The 20,213-nt window shown below is 51.0% G+C and overlaps 1 protein-coding gene across 2 annotated transcripts; it reads right to left on the reverse strand.

Annotated features, from left to right (window-relative positions):
• Positions 1-442: 442 nt before the first annotated feature.
• Positions 443-19,892, reverse strand: Pard6b (par-6 family cell polarity regulator beta). Of its 2 annotated transcripts, XM_060382793.1 has the most exons (4): positions 19,488-19,892; positions 12,717-12,939; positions 2,411-3,215; positions 443-1,371 (listed from the first exon to the last, which is right to left on the reverse strand). In XM_060382793.1, the coding sequence occupies exons 1-4, from the start codon at positions 19,551-19,553 to the stop codon at positions 1,341-1,343; spliced, it is 1,125 nt and encodes a 374-aa protein (XP_060238776.1). In that variant the 5' UTR covers positions 19,554-19,892; the 3' UTR covers positions 443-1,340. The 2 variants fall into 2 exon arrangements, with proteins under 2 accessions (XP_060238776.1, XP_021493266.1); XM_021637591.2 differs by having other exon boundaries at positions 443-3,215; positions 19,488-19,889.
• Between the last annotated feature and the right edge of the window lie 321 nt (positions 19,893-20,213).

Raw genomic sequence — 20,213 nt, forward strand, 5'->3', positions numbered from 1 at the left:
GTGTTTACACACACAGAATGAATAGTTTATCTCAGTAACACATGTTCTGTGTAGCCCAGGCTGGCCTGGGACTCAGAGACTCTGCTTCTGCCACCTGAGTGCTGGGGATCAAAGGCCTGTCGCTGCACCTGGCCTAAAAGAAAATAAAAAAGAAGAATGACCACAACGGCAGGTGCCTGCAATCCCAGTTGTGACCCTGAGTGCCACGAGTTTGAGGCTAGCCTGGACTGATACCAGTCTCGAAAACGCAAAAGCAAAACAGAGGCTTGGTGAGTGGCTTGGGGTGGGGAATGTGTTGACCGAGAGGCTCTGGGCTCAGCATTAGCCCAGGAGAAGGGTCAAGGAAGAGGCTGTGACTCAGTCTCCCTCCCTATGTAACTAGTGGATGCTTGGTAAACATCCTTAAGTACTCTCTTCATATAATTTCAAACAAGAAAGTAGCCTTTGTACAAGTCCATTTTTTATTCGTAAAAAATAATATGTAACTAAAGCTAACTTGATTTTTTAAATCAAAGTTCATTTAGTGATAATGTACATTTTATAATAAAACTGTAGTAAAATACTGACATTTGATAGTTTAGACAAAGTATCATCCATGTAAAAATCATGTTATAGCATGTAAAATTTAATTAGAAAATCCACAGTTCACAGCAGCACAGCATCTTTTGACATAGTTGACTAAGGACAGGACAGAATTCACAGTGAGGCTCGAGACATTCGGGACAACAAAACCGTACGCTGAGCTGCTGACATACCTCAAGAACGGAGCCAACCAGACCCGAGACCGGACCCCATAACCAGGATTCACCGGCTGGCCTCACAAAAAGTCTACTGCTCACTCACTCAGTTGGTAAGACATCATTGCTAACATTATTGTCCTTTAATATATAATAAGCATCAGCAGCTTTGATCTCCATTTTCAGACGGAAGAAAAAAAAAATCTGTGGTTTACAGTTAAAATTTGTACAAAAGTCAAGCCCTGAAGTTTTTCCCCCAAGAGAAAAAGTTCTAATGTTAAAAGAGAGAGAGAGAGAGAGAGAGAGAGAGAGAGAGAGAGAGAGAGAAAGAGAGAGAAGAGAGGTAGTATGTGGGAGTATTTTACTTACAATGTCGAACCCGGGCACCACTCAGCTCACGTACGCAACTGTGCCTTCTAACCCTAAAGTTACCTTCCAGCCGGGAGCCGCCCCGCACGGCGCCTGGGGTCAAAGCGGGAGGCTGCTAGGCAGTGGTGCCGGGGAGGAAGAGCTCAGTGGATTCAACAGTCACTGCGTCGCTGCACGTAGCCTCGGCTAGGCGCGGACAGGTAACATCTTCAGTAGCGGTGGAGTCCGCCCCCTTCACGGGGTCAAGACTTCATTTCTGCCGGCTCTTACCATAGAGAAAAAAAAAAAAAATGTCCTTCAACCCGGAGTCGTCGGAATCTTCGCTGCTGTAAAAGGACACAGCTGTGAGGTGTGCGCGCTCTCCCTGCCGTGAGCCCAGGCAATAAATAACTGTCCACCTCGGGGACTCAGGGCGGTCTGAGTCCACACGTGCAGACTTCGGTGGCTGTGCGTGCGACGCAGGGAGTCAGGTGAGGGGAGGCAGCTGCAGGCCCTGAGCGGATGCACAGGAAAGAATAAATAGACTCATACAATCACCCCTATGGGTAGTGAACTTGACACAGGCAGCCCCTAGAATCCCCAGGAAGAAAAACTCCGTCTTCAGTGGTAAAAAAAGTGCACATCTGTCCTATGTGTGAGTCTCTGAACCTGGGGGGCTTTTTATCCAAAACGATCCATGCTGCCTGGTACACTGGAAGAGTGTTGGGAGCACACTAACTACACTGAACAGCACATGCGCACGCACGCACCCGATCGCTTGAGACAGATACCACCTCCAATGGACTGGGGATAAGGAGGCCAACAGGTTAAAGGGCAATCAGCAGGACTGCGGCAACTACATACAGGGTGGGGACGCGGGTGCTCCAGGGCTGGGTAGCAGGAAGCACCCCTAAACATGGCCAGCTGGTTAGTATTAGAAAATGGGAAAACAGAACAAAAACTGCATAGGAGAAAAATAATTTGTCACAATTAACAGAGGAACATTTTTAAGTCGGAAAACATCAACTTTGGGAACCTAAGAACTGACGTCCCCAGTGGGAAGAAGAGACGCTCACTTCCCAGAGGGCAAAGAACAGGCTCTGCACGGCAGGCGGGGACAGGCCGCGGGCGGCAACAGGGCTCTGCGGAGGAGCAGCACCCGCCCCACGGCCGAGGCCTCACACTCGCACCATCACCGCAATCGGCCCATCCCAGACACACTTTAAGCCACGAACACCACGGCCTGGAGGCCCGCGGGGTCAGCTGCGTGCCAGCTTTACAGCGCTCCACACACTCACACTCGGAAGACGCACAAGGCGGCTCACAGTGTTATGATCGTTCCGTCCTCCTCTAAGAGTTTCTGGCCCTGAGCGCGGGTTTCCAGCTCTGTGTCCAGGCTGCTGTCCTGCGGCGGGGAGAAGCCATTCTGCCCCGACTCAAAGCTGAGCTCGATCTGCGTCAGAGACTCCAGGCTCTGGGCCTCGGGGGTGGCCCTCGGGATCTGCCGAGGCTCGCCACTGTCCTCGATGACGATGTCCTCCTCGTCGCTGTCCTGGTCCTCCGGCTCGAAGCTGGCTTCCACCTGCTGCGGGTAGCCCAGAAGGCTGTTGTCGGTGGACTGGCTGGAGCTGCCGGAAGTCCGACTGTTCCTCACCACGTTGTTCCTCTGGTTGGCCGGGCGCACAGTGATGATGAGGTTGCGGCTGTTGGCGATCATCATGTCCGTCACTTGGTCCAGGCTCTTTCCTGACACCTCGATACCGTTGACTTCTAACACCTCATCGTTGACAGCCAGCAGTCCCGTGCTCTGGGCCAGACCCCCGGGGACGAGCCTGGATATGAAGATCCCAGGCACTTTCTCCAAGCCATGTGGCGTCACCCGGACGCTGGAGCCATCCCGGATGTAGAAGCCCAGGGGCTTCTCCGTGCCGTACTTGTACAGACGGACCCTTCGGTGTGTCTCCGGGAGGATGTCCACATCTATGATGGATGACACAGGCCGGAAGTCCTGGGGCATGCTGATGACGATGTGGGGCTTCTTCCTGTGGTTGTCGGGGCGCAGCACGTGGCTCAGCACATTCTTCTTCCTGATCAGGGTGTCTGTACCGAAGGCGCTGTAGTCAGCTTCTTCTGCTTGGAGAAAGCAGACACGGGACGGTTAGAGAGCCGCAGGGAAACATCGTCCCCCAGCAGACCAGGCAGTGCGCACCGTGCGTGCAGATCAGCAGCCGAGGGGTTAGCTCACTCAGCCAGCCCACAGAACTGCACTGCTAACTGCCACGCCACAAAAGAACACTAGAGGGCCCTCTCGGACACCTCGCAAAGGTCACTACTGAACCACACTAACTGGCCAGTGAAATTCTGACACAGCCAGGCATGACCCACACACCTGTTGTCTCTGTGCTGTGGCGCCTAAGACAGAAGGTAAGAGGATCTCAAGTTCAAGGCCAACCTGAGCTATATCACAGCACGCTTGGGTCAGCCTGGACTGTATCCTGAGACCCTGTCTCAAAGCCTAGAAACCAAAACAACCGGAACAAAATTAAAATTAAATTTAAATAAACAAATTGTGGTAGATCCTACACATTTACACTTCCTTCCTCTTTCTCAGGTGGAGTGTCTCACGCTGCTGGGCTTGCTCAGTCACCCAGGCAGCCGAGACACTGCAACTATGGGTGTAGGTAAGTCATGTCACCACTCCTGGGCACAACTTCATTTCTTCCCACCTTCCTGCCCACAGGGTTTTGCCCTGTACTTAAAGCAGTCCTCCTGCCTCAGCCTAAGGGCTGTGATTACGGGATGTGCCACAATGCTCAGCATACAAACTCACTTTTAAAAACCAGCCTGGGCTCGCAAGATGGCTCAGGGGTAAAGGCGTTTGCTGCCACACCCAAGTTGGTTCCTGACCCACATGGTAGAATAAAGAATCAACTCTCGTAAGTTGTCCTGACCTCCACAGGCGCACTGTTGGCACACATGTACACACATAAATAAGTAATCTTAAACCAGGCAGAGTGGCTCACACCCGCAATCCCAGCTCTTGTGCTGAAGAGGCAGGAAGATCAGGAGTTCAAGGGCAGCCTCAACTACACAGTGCGTGTGACACCAGCTTGGGCTACATGAAATTCTCTCAAAAATAATTTCTTTAAATTTTAATTTACAAATATTTAAAAATTTTAATTTACATGTATGGGAGTTTTGCCTACATGTATGTATGTACACCACAAGTGTGCTTGGTGCCCGCAGAAATCAGAAGAAGGCATTGGATCCCCTGGACCTGGAGTTATAGACAGTTGCAAGCCATTATATAAGTGCTCAGGATAGAACCTGGGTCCTCTGGAAGAGCAGCCAGAGGGAGTTCCAGGACAGCCAGGGTTGCACAGGGCGACTGTCTCAAAAGAAAATAATAAAAAAAAAAAAACCAAAACCACACACACACACACACACACACACACACACAAACAAAACATCAAAAAGAAAACTTGCAATACAGTTTTGCTCTGTAGCCATGCTGGCCTGGTGCTCACTATGTAGGCCAAACTGGAGCAGTCCCCCTGCCTCTGCTTTCGATGGGCTAGATTAGCAAACAGCTCCTTTAAATGTGCGTTTCCCTTCATTTAACCTCCACTCTGCATGCTTATCACATCCAAAACAAGGACAGGGGAAGGGACACTCATTCCAAGGAAATCAAGAGCAAGATGGCTGGGGTGTGGCGGGGGTAAGGGCACTTGCCTTGGACTGCTGAGGCCCTGGCTTCAGTTTTAGCACCAGCAGCTGAAGTGTGGGAGGGGCAGCCAGAGGGAGGAAAGCTGACCACACAGGGGCACGCACAGCTTAATTAAGTGACGCCAGGGTGCAGCAATTGTTTTGGACATTTGTCTCACAGCAAACAAACTCCCTTCTGCCCCGTGGGCTCTGAATCTCTCACTCCCCACCGACAGAGGCAGAGATGTGGGATCTTCCATGTTCTCTACGGTGCGACATCAGTGCTGTGACAGACTGGGGGCAGGGTGGGAAAGACTGGCAAATTTGGAGCTCCTGCCCCGTCTACGTGGCACTGCGTCTATCACCCAGTTCCCAGCAGATGTGTATCCCCCGCTCCCACAGTGCAAAGCTTTGTTTTCAGTAAAACTTCCTTTTTGCTGGTGAGATGGTTCAGTGGTTAGGGTGCTTGCTGCCAAGTCTGATGACCTGAGTTTGAGGCCCACTGCCCATAGAGAGCCAACATCTACACACACACACACACACACACACACACAGTTAATATAAAGAAAGACCAATGATATCTAATGAGTGACAACAAAACCACACCCCATCTAACTGCGCAGCTGGATGAATTCCTCAGGCCAGTGGAGTCTGTCACATGCTGAAGAAACACTGAGCCCCACACACCGCTGTCACAAGGTGAAGGCAGAGAACTCAGATGAAACACCAGGGTATGAAAATGAAGGGCCACAGGGAAAAGGAAAGGACCAGCAGGGAGAGCTGAAGGCCACGTCAGGGCTGGGCTTGGAGTCCTGAGGCACGGGAGGCTCAGACAGGACATGTGAGTTAGAGCCCAGGCTGGGCTACACCAGGGACCTTATCTCAGAGAACAAAGCAAAAACCTAAACCGACCAACCGAGCAAAAGCCAAAATCAAAACTATCGGAGAAGGCGGTCAATTAACAAAGACAAACAATACTTCAGTAGCAACAGGGCTACAGGGCTTGGGACAGGGAAGCTGAATCAGGAGCCCAAGGCCATCCATCCTCAACTACACAGTGAAGCCATCTGGACTACACAAGGCCTTGTCTCGAACACCAACAAAAACCCAAACAAACAACAGCAAAACCCAGGTTTGCAGTGCGCAAACCTCTCCTGCACTCTTGATCCCCCCCAGGAACTAGCTGGAAATTCTGGTTATGGACAGCCTGGGCCCTGCAGGCCTCTGGCTGCCTTCTCACTGGACCTGCCACAGCCTGGGACACCCATCATTATCTTCCGTTCCCAGCCTAGGGGATTAGGAATACAAAATAATCCCAGACAGGGTGAACCCAGGTGTTTTTACCGGACCACTAAGGTCCAGATTCCCACCGCGAGGGACAGCTGCTGAGGTGGGAGTGTTTGGTTCTTCCTCAGGCCCTGAGAAGAGCACTAGCGATACCCTGTCTCAGCACCTGCCACCCATCACGTTCTCACAAAGTCTGTGTTGTGTCCTTACGCAGAAAGTTGCTTTATAGTTAGGTTTGAGAAATTAAATCCATCGAAGCAGGAGGTTTTGGCAAAATCTCGCTAAAAGCCGTTAGGATTAGTCTTTCACTGAACTGTTTATTTCAGAACAACCAATAGTGGAAGCCCACGTAACATGCCTAGGGAAATTCCAGACCAGAAAACGGAGAAGGCCACCAAGCTGCCTACATGCCTGATCATGGGAAACCCTACCGAGAAAACCCAAATCTGCATAATTTGGCACGGCCTAAGACTCCCTCTGAATGCTCGCTCTAAATTCTCAGAAGCACTATGCGGCACAAAGGCACCTCTGTTCTCCCACCCAGCTAATCAGTTTCCAGCCACTGGGAAAGAAACGCACTGGCAGCAGGCCAGGGTGCAGCGTGTGAGTGTAAAGTGTAAAGGTGACCGTCCAGGAGGGCCCAGCTGGAGGCCAAGGTCACTCCCAGAGGCCACAGGCGTCCCACAGACCCACAGCAGACCTGACCCAGGCCAAGGAACTGTATGGAGAACTCTGTCCCTCTGCCAACAATCTCTGCTCACTGACCCTGACAAGGATTCACCTAGAAGCTTCTGAGCAGCCAAAATGATGCCTTCCCCACACACAGGCTCCCAGCGTTCCTAACAGTGAGCCCTGCAGGCCTCCCCCTTGGCTGAGACCTCTTTAAACATTAGCTCTGGAAGATGGTTCCCTCATCTGAGCACACTGAGGGCCCAGACTCACACACTTGGATGAGGGTGAGCCCACTGTGATGGCGGGCAGACAGAAGTGCCCACAGTGCGGAAAGCAAACCTGGCAAACAAGCTTCAGAAGGGCGGCAGGCATTCCTGGACAGGAAAACCCAGCGGACACCCAGCACAGTCCTCAGGAGGCTCAAGAACTTGTCACATTGGAAGTTCAGAGGAAGACAGGGCAGCTGGGCCTGGTGGCACAGGCTTGTGAGGTCAACTACCTGAGGCTGAGGCAGGGGAATTGGCTCCAGGCCAGGCTGGATACATCATGGAGACTTTGTCTCAAAATAAAACAAAAAGGGCTTTGCATGGCTGGACATGCTCACCTATACCCCAGCACTGGGGCAAGAGGTAGGAGGATCAGGAGTCATCTTGTTATACAGCAGAGTTAAGGCTAGCCCCTGTCTTAAAAAAAGAAAGGGAGGTGAGGTGAGATTGGCTTAGGGTGTTCAATGGTAGGACGATAACCCAGGAGGCATGAACCTGGTGTTCAACCCTAGTAACGAGAAAGAAGTGAAGAGTCCACGTGTGGAGGTGTTCACAGTACTCAGAGCTGAAGCACTGGGGGTGGACACAGATCGCTGGGAGTTCAGGACCAGTCTGGGCTACAGAGCAAGACCTTGTCTGGTTTTGCAGACTCCGTGCGTCTTCTACCACCAGCTGTGGGCAGGATGTAAAGGAAGGAGTACGCAGATGTGTTTCAAGAAAATGTCCCCCAGGGGCTGGAGAGATGGCTCAGTGGTTAAGAGCACTGTATGCTCTTCCAAAGGACCCGGGTTCAATTCCCAGCACCCACATGGCAGTTCACAACTGTTTATAACTCCAATTCTAAGGATTTGAAACCCTCACATAAAATAAATTAAAAAAAAAAAAAAAGAAAATGTCCCCCAAACATCAGGCCTGCCTGCCAATCCCTCCCAATGCACAATTATAGAATGTCACTTTAGCCAACACTCAGATCATGCAGACCCCTCCACTCCCCCACAGAAGAAGAGATCACCCACTACTTCACAAGCCATGCCTGGCACCATGCTCTGAGGTACAGCCAGTGAAGGAAGCAGATGGGCATTTGCCCTCACAGTGCTGCGGGCCTATAGAGAGACGGCACAAGGAATGCCAAACAGTCAGCGGCAGGACTGTAGAGACTGAGTGGGCTGGATAGACAGAGGCAGGGCATCTCTGTGCAGTGAGTTGTCTCCTGAGATGAGAAAAGCAGTAGCAGGTGATGGGGTAGGAGGGGGAAGAAGGTTTCAGATGCAGAAAGATTGGGCAGCGGTAGGTGAAGGAGTCTGATACACCAGAAAGGAAGGGGCCACAGTGGAGGTGCAGACAGGGCTCCTGGCAAGTGCCATGGCTGAAGGACTTCACGTGGGCTAGGAACCCGGACATGATAACTCATCTGGGTTTTCCAGAAAGCTCCCTGATGCCAAGTGGAGAAGACGGAGCTCTGAAGGCACTGAGGAGGGTGACCAGCCTGGGGCAGAGGCAGCAGTGACAGGACAGGCCTGTGGAAAACAATCAGTGTACGCTGTGGTCTTTGTGACCGAGGACGCGCTGGCTTAGCGGTGGGAACACGGCTTTCTGTCATGAGCAACCGAGATGTCTCGTGAACCTCGGCTCTACAGTTTCTGGAGTAAATCCTTTTGTGGGAGTATCTACTTTTGTGTTTATTCAGAGGCTGGTCCTGAACCCACCTCCTACCAGGATTACAGGCTCGTGCCACCTCTCCTGCCTCTTGTGAAGAGTAACTACCGTGCCTCTCTTGGACCGTATTAAAATTAAACCCTGGCTCATTAAAATGTAACCTCAAAACACGGCTACAAAGTCATGTCCGGTGCCAGGTCAAGGTCTAAGAGCTGACTTTCTGCCAGTTACAGATGTGTGAGCCACAGAGCCATGTCCTGAATGAGCCCAGCAGAGCAGGAGGCCCTGCCAGCGCTGCTCACGCACCCTAAGACACAAGCACCACGGCGAGAAGGCCAGGAACAGGACGGGACTGAGGAGAGGACGCTGTGCTTCAACTCGTCTTGGATCCCAGACTGCACAGATCTGGGAACATCCCCCTTCTCTGTCCCAACCCTACAGGAGTGACCTGGTGGGTTTAGGTTGTTGTTCTGAGACAGAGCCTCACTATGGAGCCCTGGCTGTACCGACACTCAGAGAGCCGACTCCTCCGCCTCGTGAGAGCTGGAATTAGAGGAGTGAAATTAGTGCCACCGTAACTAACACACTCATTGACTGTATGTGACTACGTGGTGTATGTGTGCACGCGTGTGTGTGCCAGGCCAGGAGGTCAGGAGATGCCTTGTGGGAATTAGTTCTCTCCTTCTGCCTTGTGGGTTTCAGGACTCCGACTCGGGTTGTCGGGCTTGGTGGCAAGCACCTTTGGCCGGGCCACAGCAGGAGAAACTCCAACCCCCAGGAGGGAGCTGAAAACTCTCTGTGAAAATAACTTTTCAGATATCGGGTTTTTGTTTTGTTTTATTTTGGCTTCCATGATAATAGCCCAAGAAACAGACTATGGGGTTTTTCCCCAAAGAGAAAATTGTTACAAAATAGAACTTTCCGAAGTGTGCAACACACTCAAGCACCAGCTCTCCACCCAAGGAAACTTTATTCAGCAGCATATCAGGTTCTAAAAGATCACACAGTTTTTAAACTTTAAGGGCTTTGGTTAAGCGTTTGAGAAAAATCACTGAGGAGATGAGGGGTACAGCTCAGGGCACAGTACTCGCCTAATACTGAGGCCTTAGGTTCGAAACCAAGGACCACCACAAAACAAACAAGACAAACCTCCGGCTAAGAGAACAGACTGAGGCTGCAATTAAATCCCAGCACAGAGGCTGCAGAGGCAAGCATGCCTGAGTTCAAGGCCAGCTTGGTCTACATAGCAAGTTAGCAAGTTCCAGCAAGAGCTACACTGTGAGACCCTGTCTCAAAACACAAACAAAACAATAACGAACCAGAAAACAGACTGCTGCAGTTCTGCAGTAAAATGCAACTAGCCTCAACCCAGGCCCTCTGCTGCTCCTCTCAGAGGCGGCAGCTTCCTGCTTGAGCTTCTGTTCCTTTTGTTTACAAAGGCGTTCAGTCTGAACCAGGATCACGTGCCCTGAGTAAGTGTCTCCGACTCTGACACTGGGACCTGGTGGTCAACAGCATGCACGCAATCCAGGCAGCCTGTGCCTGTGCAAAAATTGCCTAGATCTGGCAAGGGGAACTGGTTAGGGAGGTCCCAAGAGACCCTCTGGCAAAGCCAGAGGCAGAGCAGGGAGCTCCCAGTTCACAGGGCAGAATAAAGCACTGCAGCAGGTGGTCTGGCCACTCTGCTGACACCGAGACTCCATTAGCTTAGCTGCAGTGGGCGACAATGTTTCAAGCAGCAGCTCACTGGCTGACCACCTTCCAATTTTCACTAAAGACATAATGTAGCCATTACATTCACTCACTCTGTGCTTTAAGACTGTCACCAAGCGAGCGTGCCATGGAGCACGTGCGGAGGCCAGAGGACAACTTCCGGGAGCTGGCTTCCTTCTGCCACCATGCTGGGCGCTGGGGATCACACTGAGGTCCTCAGTCTTGGTGGTAAGCTCCATGCTCGCTGAACCATCTCACTAGCTCTCACGATGCATTTACTACGGCTGATCTAGAACTATGTAGTCCAGGGTACCCAGCAACTAACCCTCAACCCTCCTGCCTCCGCCTGACTTAAATCTCCATGTGCGCACATGCACACACGCACACAGAAACATACATATTTGTATTACACCTATTCCCTTGCTTTGTGTGTGTGTGTGTGCCCACGTGCCATGATAAGAGAGAAAGTTCAGAAGTCAGTTCTCTCCTACCACGTGTATACTGGGGATAGAAAAACTCAGGCTGTCAGGCTTCGTGGCAACAGCCTTTATCCGCAGAGTCATCAAACCGCCCCAGAGTGGTATTTTTAAACACTAAAAATCTCCCAGGCATGGTGGCGTGAGCCCTTAACCTAGGCACCTAGAAGGTGGCATGCACATCCCTCTCCCTCACAAAACAAGTGAATGGAAAAATGTATATACTGGGCTGGAGAGACGGCTCAGCAGTCAAGGGCACTGGCTGCTCTTCTACAGGATGGGGGTTCAAATCCCAGCACCCACATGGCAGCTCACAACTGCCTGCAACTCCAAGATATGACACTCACACAGATGTACATGCTGGCAAAACACAAATGCACATAAAATAAAGGGAAATGAATTATAAAAAAAAATGGATGCATGATTCTTTAAAAAAATATATATATATTTACACATATATAATTGTCGATAAGAAAGGGTCATTATTCAACCAAAATGACCAAGTTTGCTTAAAATGATGAGTTCCATCACTGTCCTGCCCTGCTCTCTCCCAGATTGTGAGTCATGATCCAACAGTCCCTAGATATGACTTCAAGGTACTGCCTTGCTCTCCAGTTCTGCTCTTCTTCCAGCTTCTATGTTGCTTTGCTCTGTCTTTTTGTCTTGTTTTGATTTTTTGAGACAAGGTTTCTCTGTGTAGTCTTGGCTAACCTGGACTCCCTTTGTAGACCAGGTTGGCCTTGAACTCACAGTGATCAGCCTGCCTCTGTCTCCCCAAGTGCCAGGATTATAGGTATGTGCAACCGTGACCGGCTTGCTCTGTCTTTTTGAAACAGAGTCTTGTTATAGAGCCCAGGCTAGCCTCAAACTCACAGTACTCTGCCTGCCTTGAGCTCTTGAGCTGAGATTACAGGCGTGAGCCACTGAGTACGGCTGTCATGTTTCTGGTATGCCAATCTCTAGATTCCCACCCCCGACCCCAGACTGTCATGTCTAACCCACATGGGGTGGTCAATTCCAAAGACTGCTGAGATAATTTGTTAAGCCTAGGACCAAACTTACCATTTTCCCTGCAATCCCACTTCATTGCCAGATTCTGCCAATGTGCTAGTTACTGGGCTCAAAACCACAGCTGTGTTCGGCTGCCCCCCTTGCTGCCAGCTAGCTCTCCATCTCTGTCTCAACCACCTGCTCCTCGAACCACCTGCTCCTCGCAAGCTGACAACAGAGCCTCTTGCATTCTGTGTCTGCTGTGAAGCCGGCCACCTACCATGGGCACTTGGGACCATTAGCACTAACTCACTCAGGACAGACTGCAGCCCATCAGCAGATGGGACTGGTGGACTCCAGCTTCTCCAATCCCAGAAGAGCAAAGAAACCAGGTTACAGGTATGTGAGAGCCCTGGGAGCGGTCTAATGTTCAGCTTCCTTCCTTTCAAGCTGCTTTCTAGGTTTGCCGGAAACCTGCAAGGTCTTTATCCCACTCCAGCTCAACGCTCCCCTCCCCTTTTAAAAACTGTTTATTTATATTTGGTTTTGTGAGAAAGGGTTTCTCCGTTGACAGCCCTGGCTGTCCTGGACTGTCTTTGTAGACCAGGCTGGCCTCAAACTCAAAGAGATCTGCCTGCCTCTGCCTCCCAAGTGCTGGGATTAAAGGCTACACAGAGAAACCCTGTCTCAAAAAAATACCAAAAAAATTCAGAATGCTTGGACATTAATCAAGCCAGCAATATCATAATGCTTTAGCTCCTTGTTCTGCTCAGCCTAAGACTTGCACCGGAGGCAGAGCCACTAGGTCCGAGGCAAAGCCGAGCGGCCCCGCAAGGGGAGGTATGCCCTCCGCGGGAGGCACTCACCCTTCTTCTGTATAAAGATCCTGAGCAGTGGGCTGGCAGTGGAGACAGCCTTGTGGTAGTTGTCGTCATTGTTTATGGGCAGCAGGTCCCCATGGATGTCCGCGTAGCCCACCAGCACGTCGACGTTGGGGATCTTGTGGACATGTTGCAGCAGTCCGTAAAACTCCTCGAATTTCCCAGGCTTGGATCTTTCCAGTGAAAACCGACGGAATTCGGCTCCGAACTACAAATATAACAAACGCATGAGAGAGAAGGTTAGCCGGGTGTGGTGGGGTATGCCTGTAGTCCCACTCGGGAGGCAGAGGCGGGAGGATCTCTGTGAATCTGAGGCCACAGAAGGCCTTGCTGTGAACCTCACTGCCAGGAATGGGGGGCAGAGAGGCACAGGGGCTACAGCCCTGTATCAACTGAGCTCCAGCCTTGTCTGGCACCAGATTCATCCACAGGCCTAACTCCCCACCCCTGACGTAAAAGTATCATCTTTTCACGGGCTGTAAGAGTCAGATCTAAGTGGACTTTGAGCTTCTTGGCATGAAATAAGTGATGTCATCATGTAAGAAATAGTCTTACAGACAGGAAGGGAGCATCTTCCCCAAGTTAGTGTTAAAAAAAAGAAAGCTTATTAACACATCAGCTTTAAATCCTGCCTGATCTGGTTAAGAAGCCTGTTTGTGTGCTGGGCTCAGTGCTGGGCTCTAGGGAAAGGGAGGCTGGCCTGCTTCAAAAGCTTGGCAATTAGTGGGTGAGGAGAATAATCACCTCAGGGAGGCAGGAGATCACAGGGCGGCAGGAAGCACCCTCTGCCATTCCCCCATTTACCTTCCAGGTACCCCAAGGCCACACATTAAAGTGCTTCCTAACTCCCAGTGGGGAGTTAGGAATACTCTCAAATGGGGAACCTAAGGAAGGTTCATCTACCGTCTTCTACAAGGGCCACCTCACATAATTTTAACCCCCTCTTTAGAGGTCACTGGGTACACAGCATATTAAATGTTCAGCTAAATGCCAGGGGCTGGGCTGGAGAGATGGCTTGGCAGTTAAGAGTGTGTGCCGCTCTTGCAGGGAACTGGTTCAGCTCCCAGCGCCCACAAACACCTCTAACTCCAGTTCCAAGGATCTGATGCCCTCTTCTGACCTCCAAGGGCCCCAAGCGGCGCACACATGGTACACATAGATACACACAGAAAAAAACACTCACATAGTAAATAGAGGGAAAAAAAAAAAAAAGGAAAGGAGGAGACTTTGGCTCATCCCACAAGTTGAGGTAGGAATAGTTAATTCCCATTGTTAACCTTTTTTTTTTTTCCTTTTTCTTTTTTTGAGGCTGGAGACATAGATCAATAGTAAAGAATGGACTCAGATGTGCAAGGCTCTCGGTCCAGAACCCCCACGAAAAAATGTATAAAGTAAATGTCCGCTAAACATGTTTGACCACCAGGCTCCTTTTCTGTATAGATTCCTAGGAGAGCCAGCAGGTGCCAGGCAGAGAAAGGCCCTCCACCCCATCGGGCATTCATAACCAAGAGCAAGCCAGGCCACCCAGCCACCCAGCCTTTTCTCTACCTATGGCCCACCCGCCTCTAACATGCACTGTTCACTACCCATGGTTTGACCTTAAAATTTACCGGACACTTCTTACTCTTAACAAATTCAAAGTTTCCAAAAACACATTCTTGAGATACAAACACTAACACTTGTCAAGAAAATCAGGTGACTCATATTTAAAGTTCTCAAAAAGTTCGTCACACCTACACATTTCAGAGTAAATAAAACCCAGGGAACACCCTTCCTATCAGCCAGTCTTATGATGTTATCAGAGGCAGTTTCTCCTCCATTTTCTGGAGGCTGGTCTCCCAGCACAGCAGAGTCCACAGTGCAGGCTGACTCACCCCAGGCTACCACCTCCCCTGGAGTCTGAATGGGAATACACCTAATCAGTTAACCCTTTGGATTTCCCCCAAAGCTTCTGCCTGCAAGTTACTTTGCTCGTCACTTTCTTCTCTGGCTTCAGTATTTAGATACAAGCGGCAGATGACTGCCCCCGCCCCCAATGTTGGCAAAGGGGAGGGGTGGGAACGGGCACTTCTTGCAGCAAAGTAGGATTATAGGAACCTCTTAGGACATGAACAAAAATTAGACAGAGATGAAATCAACCCAACCAACAATTATTCATCATGTAATTTTTCTGGCTTGGAATCCAGATGTACACGAACTTGTTTCCCAGCATCTGTTGGCACCTTCTAGAACTTAGTTTTCCGGAGAGAAGGGGAATGGCTCCTGCGCCTATGGAAGAACAGCCTGTGCCCTTATGCACTGAACCATCTCTCCAGCCCTAATGTTGTCTGTCTGATGGGATCTCCGTGTGCAGCTTCAGCTGCTCTTGAACTTGCAGTGGGAGCTGAGATTATGGGGGTGCTGTACTGTTAGTATTGTACCAGCCCATGAAGAGCAATTAGGAGTGTACATCTCAAGACCGCTCCAAGGCTTTGGGGGAGGTGATTGGCTGTGGTGGAGATGCAACCGGGCCTGAGTATGCCAGTCAGGCTCCAATGCAGCAGCTACAGCCCCTGCCCTTGGGACCAAGGTTACTTAAGGACATCGGTATGATTACAGAGAACTTTCTGGCAAAACAATCAGGAAGATAAATCAGTTACCAAAGAAATCACCTAGTGGCTGGCATCACACTGCTAACTAGATCTATATTTACACTATCCATTATTTTGTTATCTGTATCATGTCTCCCTTCCCAGAGCAAAGATAATAAGTTGACACTATTGTTTCTTTCTTCTTCTTCTTCTTCTTCTTCTTCTTTTTTTTTTTTTTTTTTTTTTTTTTTTGGTTTTTCAAGGCGGATAGGGTTACAGAGTTTCTTTGCATAGCCCTGGCAGTTCTGGAACTTGCTCTGCAGACCAGGCTGACCTCAAACTCGGAGATGTGCCTGCCTCTGCCTCCCAAGTGCTGAGATTAAAGGTGTGTGCTGCACCCATCTGACACAATTGTTTCTGTGAGGGAGACCCCAGCATGACCCACACACTATCCAGTTTTGGTTAGGAACTCTAACTGTGGTATTATATAAGTGAAACTGGCCTAGCAAAATGGCTCCGTAGGTAAAGTACTTCTGTCAAGCCTCACAACCTGCATTCAGATTGTGACCCGGGACCCAAGCGGTGGTGAGAAGCAACTTCTGAAAGTTGTCCCCTGACCGCCACACTCACACTGTGGTACCGTGAATCCGAACACACTCATGCACGCCAAGTGATCAAAATATAATGAAAATTTAAATGAATTTTTACCATTCACAAAGCATAAAATGAACTTTACAAACCCACGCTAAGCTAGAACTAGTGACACATGTCTTTACTCCCAGCAGAAGCAGTCAGATCTTCAAGTTCAAGACCAGCCTGGTCTACATAATGAAAAAGGGCACGTACTGCTCTCACAGAGGACCTGAGTTTATTCCCCACCCATGTCTGCTGGCTCACAAGCACATGAACACCCTCTTCTGGACTCCACAGATGCCTGCACTCATGCACACATGCACGTGCACACACACACACACACACACACATTTTTTTTTCCTGAGACAGGGTTTCTCTGTGTAGCCTTGTTTGTGTACTCACTGTGTAGTCCAGGCTGACCTCAAACTCACAGAGATCCACCAGCCTCTGCCTCCCAGAGCAATGGGATTATAGGCGTGCCCCACTATGTCCAGCTACAATTTTTTTTTTTTAAGGGGGAAAAAAAAGGTAAATCCCAGCACTTGGGAGGTAGACTCTGAGTCCCAGGCCAGCCTGGTCTATAGAGTGAGTTCCAGGATAACCAGGGCTACACAGAAAAACCCTGTCTCAACCCCCTCATCCCCAAATAAGGTCCACAGACTCTGGCCTATGCTGTCATTTGTTGACAGGTGAGACAATGGGACGGCACTTCCTGAGTGTATGTTCTGACTGCCCAGCTTCTGTTTAGGAGTGGCTAGGCAGTGGTGGCATAGGCCTTTAATCCCAGCACTTGGGAGGCATTGGAACATGGATCTCTATGAGAGCGAGGCCAGCCTGGCCTATAGGGTAAGTTCCAGGGCAGCCACAGCTATTCAGAGAAATCCTGTCTAAAAAAGAAAGAAGGAAGGAAGGGAGGAAAGGAGGGAGGGAGGAAAGGAGGAAGGAAGAAAGAAAGGAGGAAGGAAGAAGAGAAAAAAAGAAATAAAGAAAGAAAGGAAGGAAGAAAGGAAAGAAAGAAAGAAAGAAAGAAAGAAAGAAAGAAAGAAAGAAAGAAAGGAAAGAAAGAAAGAAAGAAAGAAAGAAAGAAAGAAAAGAAAAAAAGAAAAGGTAGCACTCACTACAAGTATAGTATAGCAGCTGAAATACACACCACATACTTTGGCCAGAACTATGTAAAATATTCAAAAATCAGTAGATAGAAAAGAAAAACAAAAAGCCTGAAATTCCAGTCCCCAAGAGCTCTGTTTCCTACCACCAGAGACCCACTTCTACCTGACTTATTGGCACACCTAGAATCTCTACTCTTTTTTTTTTCTCTACAATAAAAAATTAAAGGCTCAGTACCAAGATTGGGAGTATAAAACCGAGTGTCAGTATGATGCAATATCACAAGTGGTTTTCTTTTCTGACCTCAAGTCACACAAGCCAAACTACAGAAAAATGCCAGGAGAAAGTTCATGTGGTCGGCCTGCCACAGACAGCCACAACAAAGCTAGAGAGAAAGAGTGCATTTCTACAGTCATTGTCCCCTCTCTATTCTTTCTATTTCTTTTTTTAAGGTTTTGTTTTTGTTTTTGTTTTTCCAGAGAGGGTTTCTCTGTGTAGCTTAGGCTGTCCTGAATCAGGCTAGCCTTGAACTCACAGTGAACTGCCTACCGCTGCCTCTCTGAGTGCTAGGATTACAGGCATGTGTCACCCCCTGGCATCACCTCTCTATTCTAACAAGTCACCTTATTTGCTATGTCAGAGAGAGCACAGCCCAGGAACAGTGTGCTCCTTACACCACCATAAAACACAAAATAAAACAAAAACACTATGTGTACATGTGTGTCTCTGTGCATATATGCCAAGTGCAGGTGCCCTGAGGAGCCAGAACATCAGATCTCCTGCAGCCAGTGAGTGGCTGCAGAGAAGGCTCAGTGGTTAACACACACTAGCGCTTCTGTGGTTAATCACACTAGCCGCTGCTGCTCTTCCAGAGGCTCTGGGTTTGGTTCCCAGCACCCACAAGGTGGCTCACAATTTTAACTCTAAATCCAAGGGATGTGACTCCCTGTTCTGGCCTCCTAGAGCACCAGGCATGCAGGTGGCGCCGCACAGACATATATGCAGGCACTTACACACATGAAATACCCAAGTTTTTAAAAGGCGATTGTTGCTTGACAGGGTTGCTGAAAACTGAATGTTGGTCTCCTGCAAGAGCGGTGCCAACACTCTTAACTGCAATGCCATCTCTCCAGCACCAACAGCCCTGTTATTACTAAAACAGATCTGTGTTTGAATCTAGTGCCTGTTCGGATACATAAGTCACTCCCTCCCTTTATTAACAGACTGGGTCTCAGCCTGTGCACCCAGGCTGGTCTGGAACTCTTCCAGTTTCACTTGTCTTGCTACATAGTAAATTCCAGATTAGCCTGAGTTAGAAGAGATTAAAAAAAAAAAAAAAAGACATTCAAAGCAAATGTAGGTCTGTGACACTTCGTTATAGAACTTTGCTCTCAAGCCCAGAAACCACCAACCTCACCCAAAGACTCCAGGCAGCTCTCCTCACCCGACTCCTGGGACCGACACTCCCCCAGCGGTCTCTCAACCCCCACACTTAGTATTTTTGCCGTGGGTGCGAACCACACCACTCCTTTTGTATGACTTGCTTCAAGTCTACCATAAATTCTCCCTGTCGGCAGAGCCCTCTGAGCACTGTCCTACATGTTGTTCAGCAAAAAGCCACCCGGCAAGACGTGGTCCTAGAGCAGAGCTAGGGGGGGAAGTCACGCCCTTTGGGAAGCTGGTCATCTTGTCATCTTAGAACTCCCAGAGAACCCAGGCTATCCTATCCCGCTCCGACTGGGCTTTCAAAGTCAGGAGGAGCTTGCCGACACGTATACCACCTGCCGACTCCATCGGAAAAGCCCCGTTTTGGGAGAACGCATTCCCTAGCTAATCCCACAGGTTAGTCTGCTCGGCCAGCCTTGAGACTGAGGAATTCCTCGGACACTGAAGTCACTGCCAGCAGACTGCCAGACCCGCCAAGGGGGAAAGCACTCAAGAGTCGGAATGAAAAGAGCAGCAGCGTCTCACATTGTCAAGTGCTGCTCCACAGTAAGACGATAGCGTTAATTTCATAGATTAAATGCATACCAAAGTTAGAGCTGGAAAAAGAAAGGCTCTCTTCCATTCGAGGTACCCCCGAGCCCCAAGAAAGGGTTACATGATAAGACAACAGGGTGTTCCGAAAGCCTCGGACTCCTGCCCCGGGGGGTGAAGGGATTCCCCAAAGCTATCGCATCACCTTGCGTCGAGCGGTCCCCATCCCACCCTTAAAGCAAGGCGGGAAGACGGAGGATGGAAAACAGGGGCTGCGCCGCGGAGCAGACGCGAGCGCTCCCCGCCGCCGCTCTCCGCCACCAAGTTTCTCTCCTACGTGCTCCCAGCCGGCAGATCGCCCTCCGCCCTGCGTCCTCCCCGGGGCAGCCCGGGTCCAGCATCCCGCCGCCCCGCGTCCTCCCCGGGGCAGCCCGGGTCCACCATCCCGCCGCCCCGCCCGGCCGCGCACCTTGCTCTTCACCTCCATGGTGCCCAGGCAGCCGCTGCTCAGCCCGTGCCGGTGGCCGCGGTTCATGCTGAGCGCCCGGCGCCGGCGGCGGCGGCCTCGTCGGGGGCCGGCCCTCGGGAGCGCGGGCAGCGGGGCCGCGAAGCGCGGGCTCGGGGCTCGGAGCGCCGCTCGGCGCCTCGTCACCGCACCTGCCGGGGTCCGCGCAGCGCCGTGCCTGCTGCTCCGCGGCGGCCGGAGGGTCGGACTGGCAGTGCGGCGGGCGGAGACTCGGGTCCCTCCCAGCGAGGCTCGGGGGCGGCGGCGGCGGCGGCGGCGGCGGCGGCGGCGGCGGCCGCGGTGAGGAGAGGGCGGAGCACAGTCCCACAGCCGCCGCGGCCTCGCTCCTCGGCTAGCTCCCCCGCGGGCGCGCGGGCGCGGCCCGGTGCTCGTGCACGCCAGCAGGGCTGCAGCCGCGGCACGTGCACGCGCTCACCTGCAGCCTCCAGAGCAACCTCGGCGGCTCGCGCTCCGCCCACACCCAATAGGAAGCGCGCACCTGCGCCCGAGGCGCCAGCCAATCGGCACGCTGCCTGCGCGGCTCGCGCGGGGCGTGGGCGGGTCTCGTGCCCCAAAGGCCCCGCCCACGGCCTCGCGATTGGTCCCGCGCTGGGAGGGAGGGGCGGGATCACCTGAAACTGTGGGGCCTCTCCGGATTGAGCAGAGGAGCAGCATGACGCATGCGCTGGC

Source organism: Meriones unguiculatus, chromosome 4 (genome assembly GCF_030254825.1).
Source record: "Meriones unguiculatus strain TT.TT164.6M chromosome 4, Bangor_MerUng_6.1, whole genome shotgun sequence".
NCBI classification, from domain to species: Eukaryota; Metazoa; Chordata; class Mammalia; order Rodentia; family Muridae; genus Meriones; species Meriones unguiculatus.